Genomic DNA, 25,219 nt, shown 5'->3' on the forward strand with positions numbered 1-25,219 from the left:
CACGGGTTGGTCACTTAGTGAACCAATCCAACCCGGCTCATTTATTAGCGAGTGAGAAAAATTTGAACCCGGTTCGACCCACCACGGGTTGGTGGATAAACGAGTTGGCTCACTGACTCACTTAATTACATTTTTTTTTAAATAAAAAAAACTACAAACTTTCTATAATACAAATCTAAACAAATTTCAATTCCAACATCAGTGTTTAATTAATTTTGAAAATAAGAAACTTAAATAATTTTTTCAAGTAAAAACAAAATAATAAATATTTTTTTATAAAATTAAAATTAATTTTTAACAAAATAAAATTAGGTAGGTGGGTTGGTGGGCCCCGGCCCACCACAGATTCAACCCGCATGAATCGGGTTTAAACGAGCCGGGTTGAAATCTGACCCACATAAAAAAAAATACAATTTTTTCTAATCCAACCTGGCTTAAATCCGTGGGTCGGGTTGAATCACGGGTTATGACCCATTTTGACAACTCTAACCTGAAATTTTATAAATAATATAAAATAATATTGTAGATATTATAAAACGATCAACTAATATTTTTTATTTTAATTAAAAATATGTTCAAGAAAACAATATTAGATTCTTTATTATATCATCACACTTATGTTATGTGAATGATATAACCTGTTATCTAATATATTTTTAACGAAAATAATATAAGTTATTTAGTGTATTAAATTATAATATTATTTCATATTCGGCTCTAAACTTATCTAAATGCGCGAAGACAAATAAGAGAGATAATAGAATAAAATAAAAATCTTTTTACTCAATTAAAAAAGAAAACTATTTAAAGTGAATAAAAAGAAAAGAGAATATTTATTATTTTTATTTATTTCATGTTATTTTTTTCTTTGGTATTTCTAAACTCTTGTTAACATTTTATACACTTTTCACAGCTATAACTATGATATTGTGTATTAGTTTTAAATAATTTATATTTTAAATCAATAAAAAGTATATTTTGAAGTAAATATATTATAATATATATTAACCTATGTATACATGTGAATGAACGTGCATGTGTGTGTGTATATATATATATATATATATATATATATATATATATATATATATATATATATATATATATATATATATATATATATATATAATGAATAATTTAATAAAATTAATTTTATTTAAATTATAAATTAAGAAAAGAATAATTATTAACAAATCTACTTAAATTTAAATTAATTTGTACATAGAAGTTTTGTTCAATACTTAAATGAGAAGAAAAATAAATAAATTGGGCAAAAGAAAATGATATTATATAGAGTTGGTGAATTTCATTATCTCCACCAGCTACTACAAATAATTTATACTTATTTTTATAAAATAAAAGAAAATTTATATAAGCATAAATTAAAAAAAATTTATATATACATAAAATAAAAAAATTATTTGCATATTCTATGTAATAAATAATTCGAGCTACCTTTATAAGTTTGTAATAGAGTGTGGACTCAAGATAATATGATAATCTTTGAGATAATGATCAAAACTTCAAATACTCACTCATGAATTACAATATTTCTAATAAATCTGATCATTGTCACTTTTAATATCCTTATCGCACCTTCCATATTTTACCATATTAAACCATATGTTACTTATATTAATCAATTTGTCACTAAATTAACCTATCTTTAAAAAATAAAACAAAGTTCTAATCCTACTAGAAAAAAAAATACCTATTATTTCAAAACATCTATAAAGTATAAGTTGAATTATTAAATTAATAAAAAAGCTTGTAATTCATGAAAAAACAATAGAATTTATTACCTATACAACTATCTAATCAGAACGTGACAGTACTAGTGATCATTACTAAATTATTCATAAGCCATTATCAAGAAAATCAGCACACTATCGTGAATCTTCAAGATATGATGCGACAACCTTTTACTGAAGTCATACGCAGAACAGCATGGTTTTTGCTTTAAGAGGGAATATTTCCCCGACCACGAATTATGATTACTAACGCTTTCGGATGAAGATCTTAAAAGAAGACAGTAGTAGCTGCCATTTTTGAAAGTCCTAAAAAGAAATATCAGTAATAATACATAACACGTAACAGTAACCGATAAGAGCACAACTTATAACGTGTGAGAAAAAGAATCCTAATAAACTATTATTATTATTATTATTATTTTTACAAAAATAATAATAAAAGATTTTTAATCAGTTCGTTGAGAGAAAGAAAAATAAATCTAAAGTCAGGTATTTTATATACCCGAAAAAAATTAGGTGTACCCCCAATTAGAAAAAACATGAAAGTGGGTAGCGCAAACCTTCGAAACGTGTCCAAATGAGGAAGAGCCACCACTACATGCCAAAGTACCGAAAAAAAAAAGCACATATAAACTACGACTTAAAGCAACCGCAATCTTATGAGCAAAAGTCACACGCATCAGTGGTTTACTACACGCATCTCTCAAACGCTTCCACCTATAGCAATAATCGCGTTTTCATTGTTCAAGCTCACAAGCAAAGGAGAAAGTAGATTCTGAAGCAAAGGAACATAGAATTCCCACTCAGTTAGAGGCTTAAAAATTATATTTTTATCCTTTCTGCCTCACTCACTAAACAACCTACTGTTTCTTCTTTGAATTTTAATCCTCCGAGATCACTGGAACAACATGGGTACTCTCACTACTCTTCATCTTCTCCCTTCCAAGCTTAATAACCCTTCGCTTCCTCCACGCCACAGTATTTCTGTCTCGCCCTACGGAACACCGCACCGCAAGAAGAACAAAGCAATGGTTCCTGTACGACTTTTTTTTTTAGGGTTTTTTATTTTTTGGTTTTTTTGATACTGTTGTTGTTGGTTTTGTCTGATGGGGTTGTTTGGAATTGGAACAGATGGCTAGGTTGTTTGGGCCTGCCATATTTGAAGCCTCGAAGCTGAAGGTTTTGTTCTTGGGGGTGGATGAAAATAAACACCCGGGAAATCTTCCTAGGACTTATACGCTAACCCATAGCGATATAACCGCTAAGCTCACCCTGGCAATCTCTCAAACCATAAATAACTCTCAGGTATTCTTTTGATCTCACAGTTCTGTTGTGTCTTACTATTCTTTTGAAATTGCTGTTACGTAAATATTAGTTGAGAAGAGGATGCAGAAGTTGTCTCGAAACAGAGGAAATCAGGGTTTTCTTGCTGTTAAGAGATCGTTTTTTGGGGAGGAAGGGTGGGAAATCATGATAGATGGTAACACGTGAATTATACTGTTGAACGAAGTAAAATATTGGATGGATGCTTGGTTCGATTCATCGAATTTATTCTCAGTTGTTTGAAAAAAAAAATGATTTTTTCTTATAAAGGGGGAATAGGAATGGGTTGTTCAACGCTCCAAAGTCCAATTCATCCTGATATGAAAGAGATATTTGAAAGGTGTTTTTGAATTACAGTTTGAATGTAGTAAATGGTACTAAAATTGTATCTGAATTTTTTAGTGTAGGAAAGGTAGTTTAGAGTGTTAAAACGAAGGGGTGATGATGAATTTTGGAATGAATTGCAGTTGCAGGGATGGTACAACAGATTGCAAAGGGACGAAGTGGTGGCCCAGTGGAAGAAGGTGAAGGGAAGGATGTCCCTGCACGTTCACTGCCACATCAGTGGAGGTCATTTTCTGTTGGACATGTTAGCGAGGTTAAGATACTTCATCTTCTGCAAGGAGCTACCAGTGGTAAGCTAGTTTTGCAAGCATGAAATTGAAGGGTCAATGAACGAAAATTGAACGTAACATTATGCAATTGCGTGTGTTAATCAGGTGTTGAAGGCAGTGGTTCACGGCGATGGTGATCTTTTCAACAACTACCCGGAATTGCAAGAGGCCTTGGTTTGGGTATATTTTCACTCCAACATTCCAGAATTCAACAAGGTGGAATGCTGGGGCCCACTGAGGGATGCATACGGTGGGGCCCCGGAAGAGATGGCGGAGGAAGAAAGTGTTGGAAGCAAGGAGGGGTTGGCGATTCCTCAGCCATGCCAAGAAGAATGCGAATGTTGCTTTCCCCCAATGACGTTGAACCCAATTCAGTGGTCTAAAGAAGTTCCCAATCGCCATTACGAACCTTGTGATGGGATTGAGCCACAACAAAATCTATAAACAAACAAAAGCTTCATGTCACAGTTACAGGGTTTCTGCCAAAATTAGCATCACGTTTCCCTGTATAGAAAATTAGGATAAATTGAACCATTCAAATATCCTTTCAATGTAAATAAGGACACTCGTGTTTGCAATTTTTTATTTTACTTTCTTTTTCTTCTGCAGAAAATTAATTTGGTTCGTGTATCACGTGTCTATATGCTTGGTCTAAAAATTAAACCGGTTTTTTAGGGAGTGAAAGTCCATCTATAAATTTATGGAAGTATCATTTCCTTTATATATATATATATATATATATATATATATATATATATATATATATATATATATATATATATATATATATATATGCTCACAGTAATTTCAGTTTTCGCTGTCACGTTGTTTTCTGAGTTTGCGTGATAAGTTTTGGATTTCCAATGAAGAGAAGTTATTACATTTATGAGTTTGAAGAACGTATTGGAGATGATTTTTTCTTTTCATTATAGTGGAAGAAGAGAAGCGAAGAGAGATAAACAATAGTCAAATATATCTGTGCCATTTCCACCCATGATTATGACAGGAGAAAAGAGAAGAAACGCAGATTAAGATGAAATAAAGATAGAGAAAAGTGATTGTTTTTCAACATTTTCATGAAATTTTAAATTCTTCAATTTTAATGTAATTATTCTTTATAAATGTTTACAATTTAAATTTCTTGATAAATATCGGGTTCAAAAAGTTTATTTCTCCATTAAACAAATTTTTTAATTAATCAATCTTAACTTTCTTTAGCAGAGCCTTAGGGTCTGTACAATTTTGTTAGCTGTTTTTTTTTTAAAAGTATTTTCTTACTAATTATTACCAATTAATTTCCAACACAAAAACATATTAAGTTTTGGAAACTACTTACAAAACCAAAAATTAGACACTGGATGACAATTTTTCACCCTCTTCTATTTTCTACACGTACTTACGGAAAGAACTCAGAAAACAGAGATTGTGGGCTAATGGTAATTGCATAGCATGTGTGTATATATAAAATTTGCCAACAGATAAAATATCGACTTAGTGGTCAAAATTCTCTTGGTAATCAAGAAAACCTGTCCAGATATTTTGAATAAAAATACTTTTGACGCCAGATATTTTCTTCAGTTAACAAATATCATCGCTTGAAGAGGTCACTGAAATTTTGGCCTTAATTTGAGGGGATACCACCCTTGTACAAACAAACACCATCCGAGGGAAGTATACTTTTATATACAAAAGCTGTTCCATTACATGGAAAACATGATTCTATTCTTAATTTATCAATGTAATGCAAGGCGCATTACAGGAAAGAACACAAAAAATGGAGAAAACAAAACTTGGCTTCAACTCCCCTCAACAAACATGTACAGATAAATCTAAAGGTAATTCATGGACAGGGATTTCCACCAGTGGCAGCCATATTTGTAAATTCATGGCTCCCTAAGGCTTTCATAATTAGTAGATGTCTTCTACATACAATTTTCCACCGTTACGGTATTCTTGCTGTTCTGAAATTTCATTCAGCCACTTGTGCTATATATATGCAAGTTGAAGTCACCTTATGATAGATCTTCCAAAAGAAGATGCTCCAATTTCACTCTCAGTATTCTGCAGAATAATCAGAGCCATACGCCTATCTTGAGTATATAAACAATGAAAAGAATAAAAGGACCAAGTCCCTCCTACGTATATGCACATAACGTATTTGATGCCAATATTAAAATAAGCAAATGTTGCCCTAGCCATTTCAACCAGAGAGCAGAACAAATAAAAATCCTAATCTACATACAGAGGGGGCTGGGCCCTCCTCCCATGGATTTCTCACGTATATACATAGTATACATACACACACATATGTTAGTGTAAAACTGTGTAAAACTGATTGCATATGTCGTCCTTATAATAATTGTTAAGGTTACCAAGTGTAAAATTGTGTAGGACTAGTAGTGTTTGCTGTTATTACTGCAACGTAAATTTGCATAAAACTCCGTGTCTGATTATTACAGTAACGTTTAAGGTTATTATTATCATTGAAAATAAGAAAATAGTTTCAATCATGTGCAAAATAAGAAAATAAATTTTCAAAAACTATTACAGAGGATCAAGAAAAAAAATTCCAGTCCCCCCTCGATACATTTCTGGATCCAGCATTAAGCTGAATTCCTGCATCTGCATTTACGTTTAAGGAAATAGCAATACAGTTGGATATGAATGACAATCAAATGTTCAAACCGTGGTCAAATTATGTAAGCAAGAGGAACTGAAAATGAAAATAACAAACTATTTCCTTTATATTTTAATAAATAGTTACCTGTGATTTCCGTGAAGGGAATACATTCCAAAATCTTAGGGTTTCATCTCCAGCTCCAGTGACAATAGTCTAATACAGTAAGTGGAAGTCATGTCACAAGGAAAAGAACATAAGATTCAGAAAACAGTAAAAGTTTGTAAAAAGCCGCTAATTACATAAAATCTTAGAAAGAATAATAGCCAAAAGAACAATTGAAACACCTGTCCATCAGGAGAAATGGAAAGATAAAGAACTCTGTAAGTATGGCCTGTAAGAGTTGCCAGCTGCATCAAAAGGACAAAAAAAATGTAAAACATTAAAATTAATTTTATAGAACTATGTCTATGTTATGACAACAGATTGTATCTATACCTTTGACATGGTGGGATATTTCCAAACCATTATCTGATTCTGGGAGTAGCCGTGCGTGCTCACCAATTCATTTACATTTTTAGACCAGACAAGATTACAAACCTGTTAACATGTAAGATATGTGATAGTCATTTTATTGGATATAAAAAGAGGGGATGGCGGTGTGGGGTAGAAACCCATAATCCTTGTATATGTGGAGAAAATTCCATGAATTCTGAAAGCAGTTCTTCAATATAATCTAACAATTGTTGGCATGGATATTGAATAGCCAACGGGATATATAAATTTTGTTTTCTCAGATATTATGAATAATGGTCCATGATTCCATGGAACACTAAACAGATGTTATTTTCTGTACATGGATTACTCTTATTCAATGATAAAACAAATAAGAATTTCATTGCACCACTTGGATTAGATGTTAGTCATATTACCCAACTGACATAGCTATGACTAATCGAATACCTATTCTTCTATTCTTCCCAGCTGAAAGTAGGAATGCGAATTTACAAGGAAATGTTCTTTGAAAAAGTTCCACGAAGATCCAACAATAGAGAGCAATGTCAGTCTTGAATTTGGAAGTTTCAATGTTTCAATATTGAGTTTGTGGTCCCTCACCCCTTTTTTTATATCATTCCTCTATTTATAATTATTTTTAAATTAAGTTTAATCATATTTTCCATTTAGTAAGGTTTGATTATGCGTGATAGTTTGCTGTTATCATTTGATGCTTTATCAAACTTAACATATTACCCTTCAAAGGGGAATATGAATCTTGTAGCAAAATAAATTCAGTTTTTCATAAACCTAACAAATAACAAGACATTTATTAGATCAACAGAGTTAAAGCGAAGCAAATACCTGACTTCCAGTGTCGATGCAGTTTAACTGTGAGTTTGTGGCTGTACTCCAGAAACGAATGCTACGGTCTGCAGTACCTCCTCCAGATGCAAGAAGTCCATTTGTGTGAGGAGACCACGCAATAGCTTTAACAGCTGCTGTATGCTCACAGAACTTCAGGATGGGCTGGGTGGAGTTTTGATTCCAAACAAGTAGCTACAAACATAGTAAACAAATTATTAGTAACCTATGCCAAGTACAGATCAAAAGGGCAATAGTGCAGTGGCACAGTTCATGAGCATAACACAACTTGATATTGTGTACCTTGTTGTCATTTCCACCTGATGCTAACTCACGGTTATCATAAGACCACTTCAGTCCACAAACCTTTGAAGAATAAAAAAAAAGGGGGAATTCAATCATTAAGTCATACACAGTAGGTAGCTAGTTTTATCAGATAAGGTCACTGCAAATAAAAACAAGACTAACCTCTGATTTATGCCCAGACAGTTTACTGACAAAATCCTCCTGTACACGTATGTCTCGTTGGTAAATGCTTTTATCCCGGCTACCAGAAGACAAAAGAGATGAACTCCAGGCCAAGGTCCCAACACGTAATCGATGACCCTCCATAGTTCTTATAGACTTGCCTTGAGATACATCCCAAATCTACATAAAGAAAGGTTAAGAGGAACTTAGCAAGTCCCAGGGATGCAATAAAAAAGTACTCGACATTACAAAAAAAGTAAAAGATGACTTTTGACACCATGTTTTACGGGTCAAAATATCAAAAATTCAGGTGGAAATGATGCACTGGATACCTACCTCTAGGTCAACTGAGTATGGATACGGATCCAAAGCAAAGTTTAAACCAGGCGGGCAAATAAAGTTTATGTTAAATGAAAGTAGAACACATCATGTGCCTATGTACTGCATTAACATATCTATCAAATGAATAGAAATCACAAAAACAAAGAGGCTAAGTTTATTGGACTCACTAACACGACAAACTTATATTTAACATCAAAAGTCAAGTTTAAGGTAGCAGGATATGCAATTACCAATCACTATAGCACAAATAGAATAGGGGAAAAGACTTGATAGTGCCATTTAATAAACTGTCGTTAGTCTGGTACCATACTAGACTCACTTACGTCAGCCTTGGCTTTAAGTGTAAGTGAACCACGCTTTCAAACCAATGGGGTCTGAACAGGAGCATGGATCTGATATCAAACAAGTGCAAGACATAGAGAGAACTTGCACTTGTAGTTCCATGCCCCGCATAGCAGCCTAGCTTTAGACGAGGGTTCTACTCTCAATTATTTAATTTTAATTGCATTCTATGTGTTCAACAATCGATTTGAGCAAATCATTTTATTAACGAAATAGCAACATCTAATATCAACACAATTGCATAAAAGCCAGCTTGAAATATAATTTACATGACCTATATATAAAACAATCCCGTTGTCAATAAGTAGTTCTTCCTGTCTAGGGTTATGCTAAACTGAAGAACAAAAGATTTGGAATGAGTGTTTAGGATTGTCATGGTTCAAAGTAATGGTAAGTTCAAGCCAGAGAGTTCAAGTGTCCAAGTGTTTAGACTACCTTCCTATTTAGAGTCATTAGGGTGGTAGATTCAGCAACTTATATCTATACATATCTATGAAGATATAAAATACCAGAAAGCTCATTTAGGATATTTTACTTAAAGATATAAGCATCTTACTTTTTTCTATAATAGCTCTGGGATTATAGGGATCTATTTTTAATTTATGTTCACCGAAAGTTTGATCAAAAAGCTTGATCCTCTATGTTTAGTGGTGGTTGGTTCTTGAAGTTTATGACACTATACAACCCCCTAGCCTTTACTCGGCATAAAGGTTGAATTCAGTACCTGGGCGTTTTCTGAAGTTATGACAGGACACAAATTTAGCCAATTTCAACGTAAAGACTCAGCCATCCGCTTTAGATGCTTCTTTGAAGGTTTTTCAACAACTTCAAGCTTTAATAGGTATGCCTTCTTCTTTCTCTAAAAATATCATTTTTCCACGCTGATTCCTTGGACTCGTACCTTTTTCCCTAGACTTTTCCTTCGTATTTTTGTCATTTCTAGATGTTTTTTTGGATTTTAAGGGTTTTTCTAAGCTCCCAAATACTCTTAGGTTTGTTATGGGTTTTTAATCATGACCTCATATAACGCCCCTATCCCTGGGCTAGGATCGAGCTTAAGAGAGAAACGTCTAGCAAGAAAATAAAAGCCTTTTGTCAACACCAAGCCATTAGTAAACGTAATGAGAATAATGTTTTAGTCCAGATTCGCAAATTGGACGAACTAGTTTGTTAAGATGATACTAAAGAAAACTTTGTATTTTCTACAACACGATATTCACTAAACTCGATGCCAGACTACCTTTAAAAAGAGGTTCTTACCATAATGAATGTAACTCCTGCCCAACTTCATCTAAACAGTTGGACATGCTATATCAAATGCCACTGCAACTGCGATCCCTATACAGAGACCTTTGTCATATTATATGTTATGCTACTTCCCTTCCTATACGGAGAGACCTTTCCTAACACGGGAAAAGTATGCCTTTGATTCTTTAGAATTATAGTACATGGCTAGTTATATATAAGTATACAAGTACTCTCGCGAAAAAATAGCAGAAAAAATTCCTCAACAGATAGAGTGCACTGAATCTGCTAAGAATACCTATAAAAGAATCCTGCTTAACCTAGGACACTTAAAAAAAACTGAAAATAGGTAATTGTGATTACAATTGCATGGGAAGTTTTCCATATGAACTCTTACCTGGACTTTTCCACTGTTTGATCCGACAGCCAAGTAGGTGCCAAGCGGAGCCCAGCCAACTGAACAAACGGAGTCGTCAACCCCCAAATCGCATAGCTTCGTTACCTGCGCATATGTCATTTTGAATATGCAGTTCCATCTTAAGCACACCAGCAAATAATATAAAACGCACAGACACAAGGAAATAAAAAACAATTCAAGTTATGAAACAGAACATCCTCGAGTAACATCATCGACATGATATCTAAATTTTATTTTATTTTATTTTGCTTCGCACAAGCACCCTGGTTTGAAAACAATCCTAATCAAAGCGAAGTCTCACACTAAATACGAACATAATTCCCATAAAAAATTCAAGCTTTAGTTTGCTATAAAAGACTTCTAGTTAATCTTAACCCAAATTGGTGTGAATGCTCGATATTCATCAGATGATTTTAGATACGAGTGAGCTTCGGACTAAGGACCAAGGATTAGTCTCACAACCAACACGAAAGACCAAAATTTGTGAGGATGTCTTGGTCCCAACAGGAATCAAAGAAACAAAGATCCTAATAGTAAAAACAATTAGTCGTCATTTTAAAAAAAAAAATATACAAACCTTACTGCTGGAAGCATTCCACAAATAAACAGAGTTTTCCAGAGCCACAGCCAAGACATTGCTGGAGGACCAATCCACGAGATTCAGATAAAAATCATCTTGCAGAGCTGGCGCATCCAGAACCTAAAGCACAACATTGCAATTATACCAAACATCCAAAAACAAAACCTCTTAAAACAGGAACACAAAAAAAAAAAAACCTTAAAAGACGAGGGAGGAATCTTTCGAGGGCGCTTAAGAGGCTTGTGATTGTAGTCATAGCCAGGGAGAAGGACATCTTGGGAAGTAAAAGGAGTGAGAGAAAGAGAGTGCATGGACTGTCGAGTCTCCGATTTGAAACGAAATATATTAGGGCTTTCGAATTTATTGGGTGTAGAAGGTCCAAACAAGGCACTCCGCAGCGCACTGCCATAGGGGCTGCAGCTACAACCGTCTTCCGTGTACGGCGATAGGTTAAACAGAGCGAAATTGGAAGCGGATCTGCTGGGTATGAAGCGGTCGGAGTAGATTGTTTTGGAAGGTGATTTGAAGCGATTGGAATTTAACATTCGTTTGACATGGTTGTGCTGGGAAGAGGACATTGGAGGAGGTGGAGCGAACGATTCGTCCATAATAATCAAACCTAACCAAACCCTTTTCTCTTTCCCCCTTATTCTTCTTCTTCTTCCTTCGATTTGATGAAATGAGAAGCCCCCAGAATTTTCCCGGGAAATAGACGCTTTTTTCGCGGGAAAAAAGTGAGAATGGCGCCTATTATCTATGGTATTATCTCTTTCTCATCTCGCCCGACCACACACAAAACTAGGTAATGTAAAATAATTTGTCACTTTTTACTTTCATTCCGTAAATTTTAATGTCGTATTCACGTCATGCAGTTGAAAAAGATTTATTTTAGAAAAATATAATTTGCATACATTTTAATTAAAAACCCGTTTTAAATTTTTATTAATTTTAACTCAAGACGAACAACTTTAAGATCTTTCGATTTGTCTATTATTTATTTGGATTTGTTTCTAGATTTTGATTAAGTGACACTGTATATTTATTTTAGGTTCATGTCATGTTCTTTTAAATTATATATTTTTAAAATATATGTAAATAAATTTACTAATTTTGAAATATTTAATTTTTTTTATCTAACTATATTTAAATTGAATTAGATGACTGGTTATATTTTAATTAAATCATGTTTATTTTAAAAAAATATATTAAGTGTGTTGAATTTCATAATTATTTGTAAATATAAATTTAAAAATGGAAATATTGTATACAGTATTTAATATGTAGTTATTTCAATTTTAGAGTTCGTATTTGCTATTATTGTGTAGCACGTGTTCATAATTACTGTATATAAACATTAATTGCAACCAAAACTTAAGGTTGGAAAAATTATACATTTAATATAATTTATATCTTAATCATTAAATTTAACATTGATATATATTTAATAGTGCAGTAATCATATTATTTCAATATAAGGTAATCAGTTAATATTTTAAAATACTGAACTAGCAACATTAAATACGACAATGATGTCCATAATGCTTATCATTGAAATGAAACATATTATAATTAGCTGAATTAAATTTGATTAATGCAAACAAAAGTAGACGAAAAAATAACAACCAGAAAACTAAAAAATTAAGCACTAAGCAATAGTTTACCTTTTTCTTACCGATAAAAACCAGGTTTCGTGCAAGATAAGATATTTAGACTTCCAGTTTTCCAATATGAACCGAACAAAACTCAGTTAGCTAAACATCAATTCTATTCAGAGGCCATTGGTAACTAAATTTCAGTATAAAATCAGACTCAAGTTTTTATTGCAAATTTCCAGCTAACTTAATGATGAACTTCACTTTAAGTTTGTCAAACTATAACAAAAAGTGACATTTTCTTTACATCTATCTGTATGTGCACCTGCTGCTCTAGCTAGTATGTAGAAAAAGCACTTGCAGCAGACACAAATTGGAATTGTTCAGCGGAAGTTAACAGTGGTGGAATATGTGAGTCCGACGTTCCAGTTTGAAGGAGCAACATTCCATGCAATTATAGTTTCCTTGGTGGTGTATGAAGTAATCCTGAAAGAAAGAGCTTGGCCAGCAAGAGTTGCAAATGCTTGATATGAAGCACCCCAGTTATGGCTCATGCTGATCCATCCACTTCTGCTTCCTCTCACCGACATGCTCGAAATATCTCCTCCACCTCCCACGTTCATCACATACACCAATAGCCAGTATCCGTTTCCTTGAAAAGAGAATCGAACCCCTCCCTTCCTTACACATGCCACTCTGCATATACATCAACAAATTAATCACGTCTCACAGTGATTATCACTCACACATTGATCAACTGTATAAGAAATTTATGAGATTTACCTGCGGTACATAACAGGGACGATGCCGGCTTTCCACTGCGCAATCTTCATGAAAGCGGGTTTGGCCATGTCAAAATGAACTCGTGGTGGGTTGCACCAGCCGCCGTTATCGGAGGGTTGCGCCCAGTTAGGAGGGCAAAGATTGGTGGCGGTCACCGTCGTAAAGGCTACGTTCTTATAACACGCACTTGATTGGTAACACTTTATTTGATAACAAGTTCCACACGCATAACCATTGTTGAACAACGTAGAACTTAGAGCCGCCGTGTCTGTCCCGTAACCATTTTGAAATAAATTCCCGTACCCGCATGCTCCTCCTACAAGTCCATTGACAATCGGATAAGAAAAAAAAATAGTAATTTCAAGAACACTAATCACGAATAGTGTATGGTAGTGATGAGATACACACACATACCCATAGTGGCAGAAGCAGTCTCATCACCGTAAAAGGTGGCATGGGCGAGAGCCCATTGACTGGGTCGAAATATCCCCGCAGCTGTTGCTTGCTCTCGCATGAACATCAGAATGAACATGAACTTCATTGTAAAAGCAAAAGCTTGAAGAGTTGAAGCCATGATTATGTTTTGAATAGTTTAACTGTGGAGGAGAAGGAATACAGTGCGATATGGTGATTGACTGGTGCATGTATCCTTTATATAGGAAGTACAATTTCTAGGGCACGTCTTGGCTTAGTGATTCCCACGACTGCAGAGTCAACAATATTGTTGTTTTGTTTTTTTGGCCCTCGTAGGTATATATGTACGTAATCGACAAGACAGGACAAATCCGGGATATGTTTTGAGTGAAAACGTGCAGACAAGTTTGATACTTTCGTGTCATTATAAAATTTTATTTTCATTAGCCATTGCACTCTTTCTTTTTACTTCTTAATTAGTCCATAATATTTTAAGTATTGACTTTTGTATTTAATAATAAAGTCCACGAAATTCAACAACCAAAATAATAATATTTTCACAACATTTTTTTAATAACATTTTAACATCAATAATTACGTGTCATTTTGTAATTGATTCAAAATTACTCAACAATCAATAATAATAATCATAAACATCAACATAGACCAATCACAGAATGACATATAAATGATATTAAAATATTATAAAAAAATATTGTCAAATATCATTACCCAATAACAAACCTAGATAAAACCGAAGTTTGGTTTCATTGTATCAACTTTAATTTAGAAGAAAAATGCTTGTTTTCTAGAAGAAAAATATTTTATCCACACCTATTTTTGCTTCTGAAAACGAAAAGAACCAAGCACATATAATTTATATAATTTTGCAGAAGATTATTTAAAGCCCTAGCTCACTTTCAATTTTTTAAATTTGTGTCATATGCCTGTTCTTTTAAATTTTTTCAGATTATTTAGACTAAATTGAGTGAATCCGATCCCACCGCTGTTCTTTCATTTACTTCATCAAGCTGCTACTTTTTTTTCTAAATATTTTAGAGTTTATCATCGATTGGATATATTAAAAAATGTAGACAGTTAAGGATTTAGAAATTTAATAGTTTCTCTTGTAAAGTGGATGGATTTTATATAAAACACGAAGTTATATATAAGGTAAGGAGAAGAAAAAAATTAAGAATTTTTGTTTTCAATTTTAAGTTAAATTTAATGTTTTAATTAGATTATTTGAGTCAACTAAATTTCTATATAATTTTACAGATTCTATTTTTTAAAAATAGAAGAAGAAAAACTTAATCAACTCAATTTTTTAAAAAATAAACTAGGCCAAATAATGTAGGAGTTATTATTTGTGTGTATCTTATGTTATCATTAATTAGTAATAATTATTATTATTATCATTAATTATTAATTATATCATTTACACTTAGTAATCACAATGACCAATACGTAATAATTTATTTAATAATGGCTATTAAAATTTATCTTAAATGACTTAGGGTATGTTAAACACTTCTAGATAAATTAATTAATTGATCAAATAAATTTATTCATCAGCTAAAATTAACTCAGGCAGAAATTAAAATAATAATTTAAATTAGGGAGAAATTCTATATAAAAAACATCGTTTTATTCTAGTTTTCTTTCTTCAAATTCCATTGGAGAAATTTGTCAAAAAAAGTAGTTCTCAATAAAGCAAGACTTTGCAGAAAAACTAAAGCATGCCAACAAATAAAAATCCCACACCAGGGCGGTTTCATAACTTTTTAGATTGTTTTTTTGTTACAAAAGAAATCATGTAACTCATCTCTTCCAGTGGACGATCCTGCATTTGTTTACAAAGTTCATAAAATTACAACTTGTACTTGTATATATGGTGTACCACAGTGAGAATAATGATTACTTTCATGGCCTATGACAGCGACCTTGAGTTGCTGGCTTGATAAATTAGTCTCTAGCTTCCACATGTAAGTAGTAGTTTCTGATCCTCACCATCTCAACTAATTGCAGAAAAGAATAGTATCAAGCTAAACCTTCAGGTATATATAACATTTAGATTAAGATGTCTTTGCAGAAATGACCAAAGAAAAACAAAGAAAGTTTTCACTTCCAGAGTCTTAACCGGTGGTCACAAAGCGAACTTGAAGCTTTTCTTATGCCAGAAATTTAATGCTACTTAGCAGTGATAATGTACCTCAATTTAGGCACTGCTTCCTTCCGGCAATGTAATCAATCTTGTTCTTGAATCATACACCATTTTAGTCTCACAGCTGAGGCAAAATATAAACATTGGTTTTTAAACTAATGATCCATCACAAATCATAAATCATAAATCACTGTATTAGTCTAATCATAGGATAATGAACAATATGGAAAGACAGGGTGAGGACAGTGCCGCCGGGGAAACCACTTTTATACTTACTTTTCACATTTGACATTGTTGGTGGAATCGCCACTTGAAACTGACAGTATTGTCCCAAAGAAAGAGGTATTTTCAGTGCCACAGTTAGGACAGGGGCCCTTTACAGATAAAACTATGTTAGTTAGTACTTGTGTTGTGCAGAATAAAGAGACGGTGCAACAAAAATTGTACCTTTAAAATCAAAAAGTCTTTTACAATTGCCTTTGTAATTGATTGAGCCAGCCACAAAATAAAGGGAATGGCGGCAAACCAAGTTAGAATAAAACTATATGGCTCCGGAATCTGCACTTAACAATTCACGACATTAGCTAAAACATTGAAGGTGTAATACCACTATTTTCAAATAAATGATTTCTAGTCTAGGAATAAATCAATGTCATTGTCCCAGCTATCGATTCTGCTCACCCTCAGATATAAATCTTGTTTGTTAAATAGCAGAAACTCTTTTGGGTTTACTACTAGAATATATCTACATAGCTCGTTATAATGTGCTTCTGATTTTGTTATCAAATCCACTTGCATTTTCCTCTCTAAATTTAACCCTGCACTCTAGAAGATCTTTTTCTGACTAGAATATATTTTACACAATACAGCTAAAGTGCTTTCTTATTTGAATGAAGAGGGCAATGTAATGTAAGAGGGAACTGCATAAATAAAACTATTGCCTGTCTGATACTTAGGCATTTCAGATCAAACTACATGAACTAACCAGCTAAGAATGCTAGAACAAGGAAAAATGACAGGGGCATATACCTTTATGAGATATGAGATCTCAAATCCAGTCAAATCGTCAAGGAAGAAGAACCTAAAAATATACAGGAAAATAATGGAAAAACCAAAAGAAATGAAGACCTTAAGCAGGATGAAGTTATCATACACAGAAGAAAATAGAGTTACTTACAGTCCAAGTGCAAGCACAGTAGCTGGGGCGTTCAGTAAGAACATCTTCAAGTAGTCAACGTAAAGGTCACTGTAGACCTGTAAAATGATGCCAATTAGTAATTAGGGAATTAACATATCTAACACACTTTTTGACTGATCTCTATCTAAGGTTCAATGTTCAGAGAATGATTTATTCCAGCAAACAGCAATATATATCGAAGGATACTAGAATGTGTACAATTGACCACTGTACAATCACTGTTTTGTATACTTTTATATAACAATCCCTTAAACTATCTACACACACCTTTCTACTACGAAGACTGCACCGAGGACCCTCAGCCACAATTTCGCTCCCTTCCATCTACAAACACAGTATGTGCAGTTAAACATTAAAAGGTTTCAATTTCATCTGAGTTCATAGAAAATTAGTTATTCTTTAAGCAATGAATAACATTTTACTTTGATTTGAATCCTTCTTTGATCTTACATCAGTGCAGAAATGTGATTGTCTAACTTATTTAAAGTTACTTGTGGTCATGTGAGAACTAATGGCAAACCTTTAGCCTGAGTTTCAAATCATCAAACTCTTTGTCGCTCAGGATTGGTTTTCCGGATACATAGGCCATAGACGCTTCCAGAAATTTTTGTTCTTCTGAACCTACACAGAAACCAATAATGACTCAAAATGTTGTAAGAGTTCATCCCACTGTGAGTGAAATAGCTAGTTCCATATATATATATATATATATATACTTAGCATCACAACGGTGCTCCCTTCCCACATGAGTTCTTCCTTAAGATTATCAAATTCTTCGTTTGACATGATAGCCTTCCCCTCATAATAGAATGCCTGTTCCTCAACAAAAACAGAGTCCCACTTCAAGTTAAATATAACGCTCCCTCTTTCATAACGCATAACAAATCCAGCAATAAATAAATGTTAAAAAAAACTAGTTCTTTTTATCGTACTTGCAGTGCTTGAAGAAAGTCTTGCTCGAGTTCACCAACTGTTTTCTTCTCCTTTTTATCTATGCTACAGTAGGGTAGGATTTTACTATCCACAACGTCATCTTCCTCAGCCTTTCCTGAAAGAAAAAGAGGAAACGGCGTCGTGAGAGCAATGCATGAAACAAAAAGATGATGCTAGGAATAAGACCTTGATCGGCAGCGGCCCTGACAGGAAACAGAAATAGCCGGCGGCGAAGGCAGAAGCGGCGAGCATTGAATTGAAGAAGGTGGAGAGGGGAAACGGAAGTGGAGGAGAAGGAAGAGATTGGAATGAAAGGCGTTGGTCTAGGGGAAGTGAATGGTCGCGGCTGTAACAGTGTGAAGGTGAGTTTGGTAGCCATGGTTATCTAGCAACAGAAAATGTTTTTGGTGGTGTTATTGTGATTGTTTTATGATAATTCATTGTTAAAGAGGGTTGTTTTAATTTGTTTGGTTGTAGGGAAAGATAAGGCAAAGGATGAACGTGTGGAGGGAAGTGCAACGGTTTATTCTCCCTTTCCTTCTTTGATCTTCTTGTCTTCACAGTTCACATCGTGTTCTTGTTTGTTTTGTTTCACTTAGGTTTCTGACTAAGTGGCATGTCTTCTTCATGTGTCAATTGAAGCCCCATTCCCTTTCTTGTGGACACGTGGAGATATTCCGTTGGCCACGTGTTTGCTGAGGGTTATCACGTGAGCAGAGATGATGAATGATGTTCAAAAGACGATGTGGAGAATCACAAACACAAAATGGCAAAGAAATATGACACTGCTTGAAAATTTTACATTTCTTGATATTTGAAGCAAGAAGGTGGTTGTGCCCCAAGGGCGTGACATTTTTGTTACTTGATATAGTCATTGTATATAGCCATGTATGTTATCATTGTATTTACACTATTATTAAAAAAACTGTCAACTAATTATCAATTCTAATAAAAAATTATTAAAAAAATTATATTATCATTCAGGTTTATTTTTGTTAATAAGTGTTTCAAAAATTGTTTTTAAGTCATTTTAATTTTTAATTTTTTTATTTATATCCATTGTGTATGGAAGTTATTTTATTTTCCTGTCTATTTATTTAATCTTTTAATTTTTTAATTTAATATTTATTTATTATTTATTTATTTGACTTTTAAACTAATATGTTTATACCAATTTTTTCATACTAATTTGTTTATACAAATTTTTTATATTATCATATAAAAGATTGTCTTTCTAACAAGTTGTTTTATTCTTTTATCCATTTAATTTATTAAATTTTTAGATTAATCTTCAAAAATTCTGTATTATTTTATTAAGTTATTATATAAGTATTCTTATTATTCAAAGGTCTTCATATTCTTTTTATATAAAAGTTAAACTAAATTATTTAACAGAAAAATAACATATTGTATATATTTATTTTATGGGGTTTGTTAAATTGTGTATGCTCTTTGTTCAGTTGGTACATTTTAATAATGTGTACCAGATTTTAGTAGACAAAAATACCCTCTTATACTATGGATTATAAGTTTTAAGGTCAAGAGTATTTGAATGATTTCTATTCTCAAAACTAACAAAAAAAAAACCAAAAACCCTTACTCACCTCCCTTATACCTCAATCATTTTCTCTTTTATCTCTCTCACTCCGACCTTTTTTCTGTCATCCTATTGTAGCCCCAACTGAAAAATTAAAAACATTCGCCTAACCTTAATTCACTTTCCTCATTTATCCAATTTGTTTCGCTCTCATCTACATACTCTCTCTCGCCCACACACAGCAACCTGCGACACCATAGTTTGTTGCTTTTGCTCTGTTCGTTCATTTATTTTCCACTTTAACAACAAAATAATTGATGATGTTGATGTTGGTTTTTGATTGAAGGACTGTGTTATATCTTTTTCCTTCTGATTATTATTAAATTTTGTTTTTAAATTTTAGAAACAAATTGGATAAGTGAGGAAAGTAGATTAGGGTTAGACAAATGTTTCTGATTACAGAGAAAATGTTGGATTGAGAATGAAAAATATTAAAATATCCTTAACCTTATTAGAATCCATGATATATTAAGGTATTTTTGTCTACTAAAACCCGATACACGTTGCTAAAATGTACCAACTGAAAAACAAGCGTACGCAAATTAGCAAACCCCTATATATATATATATATATATATATATATATATATATATATATTAATAATATAAATAAATTAATATTACAAACTCTTTAAAATTAGATTAAACATTTAAAATAATTTAAGACTTTATATGAATATATATACATACATATATATATATATATATATATATATATTACGTATATTAATTAAACATTAAACAAGTATAAAAAAATATTAGATAAAAATAACTATATTTAAAATATTATTCTTTTTATATTATGTTTTTCATTTTTATTTTTATCATTGTGATTTTTAATTATTTAGTCATTTAATAAAATAAAATTTAAAAAACGATATTTTACTTTTATTTCTAAAAGTAATATATTTATTAATAATACAAATTATTTACACGTAATATAAAATAAATTATAACATAGTAATTTATTTTTAAAAAAGTACATCTATCTTTTTTATATTAATTTATGTATAAATATTCTTATTATTAAATATTTTTCATATTTTTTAGTATACAGAAATTAAATTATTATTATTTAATAGAAAACTATTACAGCACATACAGTTTTAAATAATTATATTTATAATAAATTGAATTAAAATAGTACACGTTCATCTGAGATATTTATAATAATAAAAATCATAATTTTAAATATTTATAAATTTTGTATTATATTATTTAAATTCATTTTTTGTTACTTCAACTTAAAAATACAAAGTTTAAAACTTTAATTATTAAAAAAAGAGTAAAAAATAATAAACTAATTATTTTAAAATATATTAATAATGTATTTATATGGTCGTTGTTCAAATAAATAAATATATATATATATATATTTTGATTATCACATATTAATTATATTAATATAACAAAAATTATTATGAGATTTAGTAATATATAATAAAAAAGTTGTTTATGATTAAATAAATATAAGAAAAAGAATTAAATAAAATATTGTCTAAAAATATAATGTGTTTAATCAATGAATTATGTCGCTAAAAAAACCTTATAAATATATGATTGATGTATATGTAAAAGAATATGAATCCATCCCAATAAAATAGAAAATTTTTTATGAAACATATTTGACTTAGCATGTTTTGAGCAGGTCAATAACTTATCAAGAATGCATTCTCAAAAAGAATTGGAGGATCGAAAGAGATCAAAAAGTACTACCAACCTTAAACTAATTCAACCAAAATAGAATGTAATGTGAAATGTGAAGGAATAACTTGGATTTTTTACATTTGGCTACTAAAAACAACGAAATATCTTATTATAGATGTTATTTTTTACTTTTTCTTCTTCTTATTATCCGGTTAACTTTACAGAAAATATTAATGGAATAATTTATTTATATATTCATTTTTTTTTATTTTAATAAATTACCATTTCGTAAACTTGTGAATACTTTTTTCTAGGGAGTTAAGTTCTCAATCAATTGACAACTTGAATTTTTTAAACAATGCATGTCAATCTACCTCACCCATTTTAGAAAGATCAACGACAGCACAAAACAAATTGGCCAGTTTCCACTCTAAATAGAACCATCTTGGGATTCATCGATACCAAATCATAGCCGACACGACATTGAAATGTACCCATATATTTTGATCCGACGTATTCTTTTAAAGCAAATATATACACATACATTGAAAATCAATAAATTAATTTGTTTTGTCGTTTCCTTTTCGTTTTACTTGGTTAAGGTTGAATAGACATAATAACTGAATAAATAAATAAGATTACGTTCCCTTTCCCCTCTGATTGAAGCAGGCAAAATTGGTTGAATGGAGAATTATTTGAGGGAAGGAAGGCGTAATAAACAAAGGGAGAATATGGTAGAATAAATTTGGTGTTCAGGCGGTGTTGGAGGGAGCTAATTGTGGTTGATAGATATGAAATAGAAAAGAGTAGTACTATTTATTATTTGATTTTTTAATTTGTTTTTGTTTTTAGAAATATAAAAAAGAATTTATTCATTGAGTAAAATACTTGAAAGAGAAGTTCGAGAATGGCAATGGAGGGTTAGGCGGAGTGGTGTGGATGCAGATGATGCAGGAGCTTAACCTCCAGTCAAGGCGCGTTGAAGTTTTGGTTTGTTGAGGAGCTGCCACGTGACAACCAACGCAAATGGATGGAGACTGTTAGGGAAATTGACAGTGGTGTTTGCTTAGAATTGGAATATAAAACCCAGGGAGAGGAAGAACTGAACATCCAAGAGGTGAAGTGAAAGAAGGTTGGAGAGAGAAGATGGGTACGGTGGGTCCGAGAGTTGAAAGCTTGGCGAGCAGTGGGATAACGTGTATCCCGAAGGAGTACGTGAGGCCGCAAGAGGAGTTGGACAACATAGGAAACGTGTTCGAGGAGGAGAAGAAGGAAGGGCCTCAAGTTCCAACGATTGACCTGGGAGAGATAGACTCGCCGTCGGAGGTTGTTCGAGGGAAGTGTCGGGAGAAGCTGAAGAAAGCGGCGGCGGAATGGGGCGTGATGAACCTGGTGAACCATGGCATCCCCGAGGAGCTCTTGAATCGCCTGCGGAAAGCAGGGGAAACCTTCTTCTCTCTTCCCATTGAGGAGAAGGAGAAGTACGCCAACGACCAAGCCTCTGGGAAGATTCAGGGGTACGGAAGCAAGCTTGCCAACAATGCCAGTGGGCAATTGGAGTGGGAAGATTACTTCTTCCACCTTGTTTATCCTGAAGACAAACGCGACCTCTCCATCTGGCCAACCAAACCTTCTGATTACACGTGAGCATTCATCATCATCGTTTCTTCGTTCCTTCCACTTGATTATAGTTTCTTACATATATATTGCTATGTTTTGTTTTTGATAAAGTGAGGCAACTAGCGAGTATGCAAGGCAACTGAGGAGTCTTGCGACGAAGATACTGGAGGCACTTTCTATTGGATTGGGGTTGGAAGGTGGAAGATTAGAGAAGGAAGTGGGTGGAATGGAAGAGCTTTTGCTTCAGTTGAAGATCAACTACTACCCAATTTGTCCACAGCCGGAATTGGCTCTGGGAGTTGAAGCTCACACCGATATAAGTTCACTGACCTTCCTCCTTCATAACATGGTGCCGGGTCTGCAACTTTTCTACAAGGGAAAATGGGTGACGGCGAAGTGTGTGCCAAATTCGATTTTCATGCACATCGGAGACACCGTTGAGATCCTGAGTAACGGGAGGTACAAGAGTATTCTCCACAGGGGATTGGTGAACAAAGAAAAGGTTCGAATATCGTGGGCGGTGTTCTGTGAACCACCGAAGGAGAAGATCATCTTGCAGCCACTGCCTGAACTTGTGACGGAGAAAGAACCGGCACGTTTTCCTCCCCGCACTTTTGCTCAACATATTCACCACAAACTTTTCAGGAAGGACGAGGAAGCTCTCCCGAATTGAGTCTCTGTCTCGTCATTCATCATCACTCTACTCTATGCTTCTCTTCTGCACTTCTTAGTCTTTTTGCTTGTACTAATAAAATGACCACTCGTCTGGTCTCTCTCTTCATGTTAAGTTTCTTTCATCTCCTTTATTAAATATATTATTTTTCTTTATTGAAGTTGTTCTTTTTATCATTATTTAAACATGGTTTTCATCATTATATCAAAAATATGGCCAAGTCTTTGCTTCTTTAAAAATAAATAAATAAATATATATGCGACATACTTTAGTCCCCCACCTTGTTTGACTTTTTTAATGAACAAAATCAAATATATCCATCAAAATGTACATTAAAGAGCTTAGTTGCAACTATAAACAACTACAATTTAAGGTTATTTAAAAAACGTCTCAATTGTTTCTTCAAACTACTTAGTTTTATTAGTAAATAATAAATATTATCATATACCATAATCAAATCTAAATTATAATATATATATATATATATATATATATATATATATATATATATATATATATATATATATATATATATACATATATACATATATATTATACGTGTGTGTTAAGTTGTTGAAAATTCTTTAGAATTTTTTTATTAAAAACTTAAAAACAATTCATATAAATTCATTTTATTTATGAATTCTTTTGATTAACAGAGTTTATTAATGTTTGGCTTTTTTTTATTAGTTTTTATACAAATATTGATTTATATGGGTTTATAACTCATGTGATTGATTTATGAACGACAACATATCTAATGGAAAATTTGTATATGATCATTACTTGGTTTATGTTCAAATATATGTATAAAATTTTAATAAACTCAATTCAATTTAACGTTTCTATTTCAAAAATACTCTTATCTAAATTTGTAAATCATATACAATAAATATTAAGGATATTAAAATAAGTTCTGACTCGCATGTCAGCATGTCAAAATTTATAAAACATTTATATGATTAAATTTATAAAACATTTATATGATTAAATATGCTTTAAATATTTATTAATAAGTATATATATAAATACATTTAAAAAATAAAATTTGAAAAAAATTGAAAAATTAAAAGAATTAAAAAGAAAAGTTGATTCACTTTTGGTAAATCAAAAACAGATCAGAATAAAATGGGCAAGACCGACCGATTTATCACCCTAGTAAATATAGCCTAAGATTATCTAAAAAGGAGTATACCAACGAGAATAATAAACAAATTTAACTATAATCAATATAAGTTACTAATTACATATATAAATATTGGTATGTCGGGATTAACATTAGTAATAAAGTAATAAATCAACTATATATTTGGTAGAAATTAAAGAAATATACAGAAAATAATAAAGTGAAACAATGAAAAAAAAAAGATTATTTAGTCGAAGAGAAGTATGTAAAAATACCTGTAAATAAAAGTTGTTTATTTTTTTCAAGGGATAAAATAAAACAAAAGACACTATTTTTACTAAAAAAAGGTTAAAGTTTTAAAATATTTAATTTAGAATTGCTATGCAGTGTAATTATATATTTTTATTTTTCTTT

The 25,219-nt window shown here is 32.2% G+C and overlaps 5 protein-coding genes across 5 annotated transcripts; 2 read left to right on the forward strand and 3 right to left on the reverse strand.

Annotated features, from left to right (window-relative positions):
* The first annotated feature begins 2,402 nt into the window (after positions 1 to 2,402).
* On the forward strand, positions 2,403 to 4,318 carry LOC108335192 (protein STAY-GREEN, chloroplastic). The gene is made up of 4 exons (XM_017571150.1): positions 2,403 to 2,788; positions 2,883 to 3,056; positions 3,542 to 3,709; positions 3,794 to 4,318. The coding sequence occupies exons 1-4, from the start codon at positions 2,660 to 2,662 to the stop codon at positions 4,130 to 4,132; spliced, it is 810 nt and encodes a 269-aa protein (XP_017426639.1). The 5' UTR covers positions 2,403 to 2,659; the 3' UTR covers positions 4,133 to 4,318.
* A 1,031-nt stretch (positions 4,319 to 5,349) lies between these two features.
* LOC108336131 (protein FIZZY-RELATED 1) lies at positions 5,350 to 11,802 on the reverse strand. The gene is made up of 10 exons (XM_017572479.2): positions 11,257 to 11,802; positions 11,057 to 11,179; positions 10,459 to 10,563; positions 8,133 to 8,312; positions 7,968 to 8,030; positions 7,665 to 7,859; positions 6,804 to 6,905; positions 6,653 to 6,715; positions 6,453 to 6,521; positions 5,350 to 5,749 (listed from the first exon to the last, which is right to left on the reverse strand). The coding sequence occupies exons 1-10, from the start codon at positions 11,665 to 11,667 to the stop codon at positions 5,696 to 5,698; spliced, it is 1,365 nt and encodes a 454-aa protein (XP_017427968.1). The 5' UTR covers positions 11,668 to 11,802; the 3' UTR covers positions 5,350 to 5,695.
* Positions 11,803 to 12,801: 999 nt separating this feature from the next.
* Positions 12,802 to 14,039, reverse strand: LOC108335460 (expansin-A7). Its single transcript, XM_017571481.2, has 3 exons — positions 13,849 to 14,039; positions 13,435 to 13,750; positions 12,802 to 13,347 (listed from the first exon to the last, which is right to left on the reverse strand). The coding sequence occupies exons 1-3, from the start codon at positions 14,006 to 14,008 to the stop codon at positions 13,035 to 13,037; spliced, it is 789 nt and encodes a 262-aa protein (XP_017426970.1). The 5' UTR covers positions 14,009 to 14,039; the 3' UTR covers positions 12,802 to 13,034.
* Positions 14,040 to 15,598: 1,559 nt separating this feature from the next.
* On the reverse strand, positions 15,599 to 18,659 carry LOC108335402 (PGR5-like protein 1A, chloroplastic). Its single transcript, XM_017571415.2, has 11 exons — positions 18,330 to 18,659; positions 18,143 to 18,258; positions 17,927 to 18,023; positions 17,731 to 17,831; positions 17,478 to 17,534; positions 17,190 to 17,266; positions 17,042 to 17,093; positions 16,460 to 16,570; positions 16,289 to 16,386; positions 16,061 to 16,136; positions 15,599 to 15,866 (listed from the first exon to the last, which is right to left on the reverse strand). Exons 1-10 carry the CDS (start codon positions 18,520 to 18,522, stop codon positions 16,067 to 16,069), a joined length of 972 nt encoding a protein of 323 aa, XP_017426904.1. The 5' UTR covers positions 18,523 to 18,659; the 3' UTR covers positions 15,599 to 15,866; positions 16,061 to 16,066.
* A 3,622-nt stretch (positions 18,660 to 22,281) lies between these two features.
* On the forward strand, positions 22,282 to 23,834 carry LOC108335234 (leucoanthocyanidin dioxygenase). Its single transcript, XM_017571206.2, has 2 exons — positions 22,282 to 23,029; positions 23,118 to 23,834. The coding sequence occupies exons 1-2, from the start codon at positions 22,533 to 22,535 to the stop codon at positions 23,677 to 23,679; spliced, it is 1,059 nt and encodes a 352-aa protein (XP_017426695.1). The 5' UTR covers positions 22,282 to 22,532; the 3' UTR covers positions 23,680 to 23,834.
* The last annotated feature ends 1,385 nt before the right edge of the window (positions 23,835 to 25,219 follow it).

Source organism: Vigna angularis, chromosome 10, assembly GCF_016808095.1.
Source record: "Vigna angularis cultivar LongXiaoDou No.4 chromosome 10, ASM1680809v1, whole genome shotgun sequence".
Classification (NCBI taxonomy): domain Eukaryota; kingdom Viridiplantae; phylum Streptophyta; class Magnoliopsida; order Fabales; family Fabaceae; genus Vigna; species Vigna angularis.